The sequence below is a fragment of the Grammomys surdaster genome, unplaced genomic scaffold, assembly GCF_004785775.1.
Source record: "Grammomys surdaster isolate TR1022 unplaced genomic scaffold, NIH_TR_1.0 199, whole genome shotgun sequence".
Taxonomy (NCBI): domain Eukaryota; kingdom Metazoa; phylum Chordata; class Mammalia; order Rodentia; family Muridae; genus Grammomys; species Grammomys surdaster.
In genome coordinates, this window is record NW_021604644.1 from 2,029,114 (window position 1) to 2,037,089 (window position 7,976).

The following is a 7,976-nucleotide window of genomic DNA, read 5'->3' on the forward strand; positions in this document are numbered from 1 at the left end:
CCTTCCTTCCTTCCTTCCTTCCTTCCTTCCTTCCTTCCTTCCTTCCTATTTTCTAACAGCCAGTTGAACAATGGCCCTATGGAGGAAAGTCCCCAGAGCCCACAGACTTGCAGGCTACCACAGATCTACCTTGGAACAACTGAGTGGTTTTAGGATGACTGCATGCCCCTCCTGGCCCTCCTCTCTTAGGAAGGAGATGTCCCAAAGTGCAGTCGGATTTAAGAGCTTTGGAGGTGCACCAGGCTCCTGTCATGAGGAGGACACTCCGGGTTCAGCATTCACCAGGAACTGGGGGACCTTAAGGCTATCTCTGTCTGGTTGACAGCAAAATCTCTGGAGTAAAGGTACCTGGATTAAATCCTACTCTAGACACTTAGAATGCTATGGCTTGGGTTCAGTGTGCTCAGAATAGGGTATCTTCAGTCCTTAGTCCCCAGCTCCTGGGATGGTGACTGAGATGGGAATCCGTTCAGACCTCATCCAATGCACTGTTGGATGAGAATTAGCCTTGCAAACTGCATGCAAGGTCTGTACAGTTCAGAGCTCCAGGAGCCCTCTTCAGATCCCAAGGGGCATTGGATGTCATCAGCTGCCCTCTGCTGCTGACTTGGCAAAGTCCTATGTCATATGGGAAATTGCAAAGTTTCCACACTGGTCATCCTTGGGAGAAGCCAGAACTGTGCTCCAACTGCCCTTTGATCTGCAAGAAACACCAGGCTGGGCGCCCTGGCAGGAAAAGCTATCATTGCATCTGTGTCTCACCCCCTTGCAGACCACAGGCGGTGTGGTACCAGGCGTTTTTAAGTACCTACGGAGTTAAACCAGACCACCAATCCCAGCCCATCTTCCTCGGGGACTGTATGATGCTTCTCAGCCTTCACTGCTTTCAACTGGACTATGTGCTACTCCTCTAAGTCCAAAGGGGTGAGAGGCTGCTGTTCCAAAAGCCTGGTTCTGCTAAGTGCATAATGCAAAGGCTGAGCAGGGGCAGGGAACTGCCCAACTGGGGTTGAATTCTGCCTTTCATAGTCTCCCAAAGAGTGCTTTCCAACACAGGCATTCCTGCGAAGAGCAAGATATCTTTCCGTCACTCATTTTCTGCTTTCTAAATACCCAGAAGCTTGGAAAGGACACTATTTCCCATCTGTCTATTACACTTCTCAACCTTTCTGGGAACTATGAGGGTCTAGTTAATCCTTCTTCTCAGATGAGGAAACAGAGGGATGCAGAGTGAAAACAAGCATTGCCCACAGTCACCCAGCAGAGGCGCGAGTCACACCCAGTCAGATCGACTTTAAGTCAGACCCGCTTTAACTCAACAGCTTCTGAGTCCCGGTCGGGGGAAACTGAGGCCCACAGAAAAGAAAGAAGGATCACTTTCTCAGGGTTAGTCCATCATCCACTGTCCCGCAGGGATGGGGACCTCTCGTGACTCAGGCTGAACCAAGTGCGCTTAGCGACTCTGTTCTGTTATGTCAGGAATGACCAGGACGTCAAGATATCCCTGACGGTGACCGTGTTTCCTATGGACTGAGTGTAAACGGGACCTGCTCAACCCACAGCCCAGTGCGCTTTGGGATACTGTCCCCACTGGCAGTGTGGTGTCATTGTACAGCTGAAGCCCCTCTCTGCCCTCTCTGCCCTCTGCCGCGTCCAGCTCAGATACTCTGTGTGCCCTGGCTGAGGCAATCGCATCAGCGCTCAGGAACCCGGGGGGCCGGGAGGACCCGAGGCAAGACGCGCGCCGCACCAAGCAAGTACTCCCTTTTATGTCCAGGAATGAGGCGCCGCAGCACCCGGCGTGCAAACGGCGGCTGTGGCTTACCTGTCGCGGCGCGTGCCTGCAGGACAGCGGAGAGCAACGCGGAGATGATGGAGAGCATCCACCTCGGGCGCCGGCCCTGCGCGGTTTCCCTGCAAGAAGCGGTGGCAGAGAAGGTGAGGTGGCAGCCTAGAGGCAAGACAAACTTGCAGGGGGCGTGGGGCGCGGGTCCTACCTGTGTGTCATGGTGCAGCCACCAGACCCCAGCTCCACTTCGCCCGCGGAACAAAGGCTGCGCTCGGCAGCGACCGCGGGATCCCTGCTGCCGCCCGCGCCTGAGTCACCCGAGCTCTGAAACCCGACTCCGCCGCGCCCTGCTCTCCCCCACGCGCGGTGCCCCACCTCGCCGCCGGTCCCCGCCGCTCCTCCCCACGCCCCCTTTTTCCCGCCACCCCAGAGCCTTATGTAACACGCGAGGAAAGCCCTGCATGCAGACACAGAACTCCACAACCCAGGGCCGGCTGGGATCGCTGAGACTTCCTTACAGGACAGACTTGGCTATTGAGATTCAAAGGAGAGTGGCAGTGTCCCAAAGCCACACAGCTGAAGTTGCTCCTGGATGCTGTGCCACACCCAACACGTCAGCCAGGATCCCCCTTGCATGCCCCAGAGTAGCGCGATGTGGACGGAAATCAAGCACAGAGCTAGGACTTTGAAGGACTTGTGGAGTGTGCTCTGAACATTTTGGAAACCCAAAACCTTGACCAAGGGACACAGCCCTAAGAAACCTGATCTAGCCTCCTTCTGCCTGTCCCCAAGTTAATGATGAAGGAACTGAGGTCCCGAGAACACAAGCAGTTTACCAAGGTATCCACACAGTGAGCCACACAAGGTGAATCAACATTGGAGGAAACGGCAAAGTCTCAATGTTGACCAGGACACATAGAATCACGTGTGTAACCTGCCTGCTGGGGACAAAACACCCCTTAGCTAACAAGCAACACAGCAGGCAGGATTGGGAGCTTAGCTCTTGGACATGCTATCCCCAGGAGTTCTTGCAGATACTAACTAGTGTACTGCAGGAAAAGTGGGGGTGAGGACATGTCCATTCTTAGGACAGGAAGGCAATACTCAAAATAGCCAGCACAGGACAGTTCTCCCTGAGTGTCTTCCCTGCTGTTGGCACTGTGCTGATCATACCCTCAGACCACAAGGGACAAGAAGGCAGGATCATTGATAGGCTTTTAAGGGACTGGGGCACTGGGAGCCAGGAGGGCTTCAAGGAACTAACCAGGAAGATAGGACACTGTCCATTTAAGGTGGCTTTGACATCTGTTCACACTGTCTATGGATTTGAACTCCCGCTCCCCTTTTGTGCCTTCTGTGATGGTCATAACACTTGTTATAAATTACTAACCATGGGGAACTGCTTTCTTGGGTCTGGATTTCGCTATTACTTGCAAAATGCACCAGCCGTATCCGAAACTGACTTCCTGGATAGATTTACCTAAGAAGACTGTAGCATTCAAAGCTCTTCTGTTTGACAGTTAGAGCCAGCAGCTCTAAACTGGTGACCTGGGTCTCCATGTGACCCACAGATAAGTTTGGTTGTTGATAGCTTTCAAATTAAATAGTTAATAATAACAGTGTTTTATAATTATGAAATGTTTATTAAGATCCATATTTTGTAGGGCTGGAGGGATGGCTCAGAGGTTAAAAGCACATAGTACTTACTCTTGAAGAGAATTCAAGTTCCAGGCACTTACATAGAGTAGCCTACAGTCACTGGCAACTCTAGTTCCTGAGGACCTAACACCCCCCTGTAGCCAATATGGGCACTCCTACATGCATGTACATACAGACACAGATATACATGCATGCAAATTGATAAACCTATCTTTAAAACCCAAATTTGTGTATTATTAAAATTCAGGTGGACCTGATGACATGGAACCTGCATTCTTGAGGCCAAATTTTATTGGAATTAAATCAGTTACAGCAATATTCTCCAGTTCACCATAGTTGCCTCCGTTTCCTGTTTCTTTCAACAAGACAAAGGATCAGTCCTACTTAATACCACACTTGAAGTCTGTCTTTGCTCATAAGTCAGAGTGGAACTGGGTTACGAGCTCACCACCCTGCTCCAAACAGGCAAACAGGAGGTCTATGGAGAGAGACGGCCATGTCTAAATGAAGATGGGGAACAGCATATGTTTAATACACAGACAAAGTTTGATTATACATATAAGATGACATTATGCCATAGGCCTGACCTGCCTCAGCTCTGTGTTGCCTGCAGGATGAAGGTATACCTGTATTCGCTCATGGGGCTTGACCTTGGTTCAACGTATCAATGCTGGATAATGCAGCAGATCCCTTTACGACTCTCTCAGAGAAGTCCTGTGTACACATTTGTTGATTCTAGATAAGCACCTAAGACCCAACCCCTTGGAACCTGAAGACAAAGGTTCCCTTGGGTCTTTTCTTACATGGTAACTGGAAATAGAACCTGGCCAATAGTGCTGATTTGCGTCTCTTTCACCTAGAAAATTCAAGCAAGACTGTTGTGTTGAAATTTGGCCGGAAGGTGGGAGTTATGGCCTAAGACGGGGTATCTCAGGCCTAGGAGCTGAAAGGAGGCGGGAGATGGTCCCCTGTGGGTGTGGGACTGATGGGGCAGGAAGCCAAGCAAGGCATTCCACCTCCTGCCAGACAGTGCTGTGAGGGCTTAAGTGACTTCCTTCCATTCAATGTGGAGTTGTAGAAACAGCCAAAAGGAAGCATCATGTCATACTCCTGCTAGTCTAAATTGTTTACCACGGTTCAGGCCAATCTGCAAGACTGGGACGTGCAGAGACTGGGGATTTAATGTCCCGAATTCTCCAGAACTTGTCTAACTGAGTAGACTGTCCATTTTCCTACAATCCAGCCAAATGTTCCAGGAGGCTCTGTAACCAAGGGCATTCTAGAGACTGTCTCCAACAGCTGGAAGGGCACTGGAACCTGGAAGGAGCACCCCAGTCCTGGTTCAGAAAGAGGTTACGAAGAATCAGTCAGTGCACAGCACTCTGAAGTGGACTTTCTTCAGTATGTGGGTATGATGTGTCTTTGGTATCTCACAGGAGATACACAGAGCCTGCCTTGTGTATCTGATTAATGAGCAGAAAAAGCAGACTTCACTAGTCTGCTAGAAGCAAACTGACTAAAATAGCCAGAGAAGAGGGCTGCCTCTTGGATAATCAAGAGAAAAGCACGACTGTATGAGACCTTGGCTATGTCTATGCAGAGGAGGCTAAGAAAACTTGTTCAGCATGTCACATAATGATGGATTTGAAAATCTTACTAGCCAGAAGGACAAGAGAAAACAGGAGAGAGAGTGCATCAGAGGGTTCCTAAGCACATACTCAGTGTCCTGTCCATGTGTCCCTACCTCCTCTCTCTTGTCATTTATGTGCGGAGTGGCCATTGTGCCCTGCCCACACCTACACCCCTTTCCCTGAATGTTTTCTCTGGCCTTGGAACCTACTCTGTCTACAAGATGATAGAATTAAATTCCCCCTTCTAGTTTTTTAGCCAATGGAAAATGGTTAATACTTCTTTTTTTCTTCTAGATGCTGTGTTTCAAAAACAGTAATTTCTTAACCTTCCTCTCACTCTTGGTCTCTTCTTCTCCCTCCCTACAGGAACTACTCCTAGGGCCTGGCACACAGCAGGTGAGCACTCTTCCCCTGGGATATACCTCCAGCCACATCTTGAGGAACTTCTCAAGGCATTTGGAATGTGATCTCACAATGCACACAGCTAATGCCTCCTATGGGCTCTTCCTCCTTCCCGGCCACATGCCTCTTTCCTTCACCCCTGTTCCCTAGGATAGAACTCACTATACAGAGCACCTAAGACTTGCCTCAGATTCTGTTGTCTGGGTAGTGAAGGATGAGTGAAGGGGATTTGTCTTCCACACTTTCACACACATGTGCCTTGCCCCAGTATCTGAGGTGCCTATCACTTACTGCTCACAGGCTCCACTTAGTATGATGTCATCAAAATAGAAGAGGGACAAACATTACAGAGGTGCATTCCTACGGGTTACATGATAGCACACACTGAAGAGTTCATGTACCTGCAGGACAAAGCACTATGATATGTTCTCATCTTTACCATGTGGAAGTACACTTTTTGGAACCTTCCCTGAGACCCCACTTGCCGGATCGTATGGCAACTCACTGCCAAAGGCTGTGTTGATCAGTTCCAGTAAATACACTACATCTGCCTTGCAGCTGCCATGGATGCTCCTACCGTCTGGTAAGGCTCAGGACGAGCACTATCATATGCTACAGTCCATTTGGCTTTTTCCAGGGGGCTTGGCACACCTTTTCCTTTTAAGTCCCGGAGCTGCTGCTGATGTCCTCAGTACTTCCTGGGGTCTGGATTGCTTCTGCATTGCTATCTCAAAGTGGGAAAGTAGTCTCAAGAACTTTTCCTGCAGAAGTCAAGTTGCTGATGTAAAGTTTCTGCCGGAAGCTTAGTGTATAGAGGTACTTGAGATTAGGCCCCAAAGGTACAGAAATCACAGGTAAACCATGGGAACAGGTAGGCAGCCTCCTCCTATTAGTCATCTATTGTTCTGCAACAAGGCCCCTCTTCCACTCCCGTCTATAGCTTCATGGGTGGTTTACCACAACCGGCGAACAGGAGAAGGGGAGAGTTGAGCTGTGTCACAGATAAATGAGGGTGCTGTGCAGGTCCTCATGGGGTATAGACATACAGTCCTGCATCTCCCTCCATAGTGACTGTGAAGGAACCCTCCCTCTTGGTGCACCTTAGGTAGTGGGCTGGCCCACCTCTTTGAAGGAGGGAGGAGTGGTCTTAGAGACCACTTAGAGAGAGGCCTGAGTAGTTGATGCAGGTCTTGGATGATGATAGCCAGCAGTCTGAAAGATAAGGATGGCTGATTCAGGGCAGGAGGTCCCAGAGAGGGCCGAGGAGATGTTAGCAGCTCCAGTACCTGATGTATAAACCTGAAGACTGGAATTTAGCAACCACATAAAAACTCAGCATGGTGTGAGTACCTATAACCCAGCACAGAGACCGGTGGATCCTGGGGCTTGTACGTCAGCCGGACTACAAGAAATGGCAAATGGTGAGACCTATGTTCAGTGAGGGACCCTGTCTCAAAAAATAAGAGATACTCAAAGTTGATCTCTGGTCTCCACACAGGCAAGCATGCATTCAGACACCACCAGCCCCACCCTCACCACACACACAAGAAAACATAGGGGAGAGGATTGTGGACGGGCCTATATAAGCCTAAAACCTATGCATCTCACACTGCTCCCTAGAGACTTCCACTACAGGGTAGACTCTGCAACTGTCCTGAGGAGGTCACTCAGTCTTCCATCTTGTTCAGCAGCATGGCCTTCTTCCCTCTAAAGTCACAGACTGTCTATCCCACTGGCCACAAATGCCCAGGCTGAGATCTCCATGACACCCCTCAGAACGCCCAGCTGACACCCTGGTAACAGACAGATTGAGGGAGTCTTCCTCACCAGCACTGGAACAGCTAGTGCTGGTCTGCCTTCCCTGGCTGAGCATCTACTGCCAACTCTGCTATATTCCCAAAGAGACAATGCCTGCTTCATCCACCTTGTGACCACAGGATTTTGTTCAAATAAGAAGAACCATTTGATGGCAGAAGAATGACTGTGGGTGAGTGGTCATTCAAGAAACCCATCAGTGTGAGCATGTGCCACGGCACCAGATCGCAGCTGGCTATTGATATGGTAGAAACGTCTGTTAAAGGCTAAGCGCCAGTGCCAGCTCTGGGACAGCCCTGTGAGGAGTTGTGGCACTCATCTGCAGAATGTGGTAGACACAGCCACTGACTGGCCAATGGTCTCAGGAATCTAGGATATAGATGTCCCTCGGTATCCACAGATGACTGGGCCTCCTGACACCCAAATCCAAGACTGCTTCTCATATAAAATGGCATCATTGCATATCCATGGAACCCTCCCACACATTTCATTTGGTTAGATTAAAAAAGGAAAATATAATAACCTTATTTCCTTCCATTCCCTTTCCTTCCTCCAACTCCTCCCAAGACCTCTCCTCACTCCCTCTCAAACTCATGGCCTTTAGTTATTATTGCTACATGTATGCACATGTGTTCTCTCTCTCTCTCTCTCTCTCTCTCTCTCTCTCTCTCTCTCTCTCT

At 49.7% G+C, this 7,976-nt stretch overlaps 1 protein-coding gene across 1 annotated transcript in view; it reads right to left on the reverse strand.

The window, feature by feature from the left end:
- The window catches only part of Col15a1 (collagen type XV alpha 1 chain), a 104,869-nt gene extending 102,521 nt beyond the window's left edge, over positions 1–2,348 (reverse strand). The window contains exons 1-2 of the mRNA XM_028770227.1: positions 1,998–2,348; positions 1,826–1,914 (exon numbers count right to left, since the gene is read on the reverse strand). Of these exons, the coding sequence (XP_028626060.1) occupies positions 1,826–1,914; positions 1,998–2,008 (100 nt within the window). The 5' untranslated portion in view covers positions 2,009–2,348. The remainder of the gene's footprint in view (positions 1–1,825; positions 1,915–1,997) is intronic.
- Positions 2,349–7,976: the final 5,628 nt, after the last annotated feature.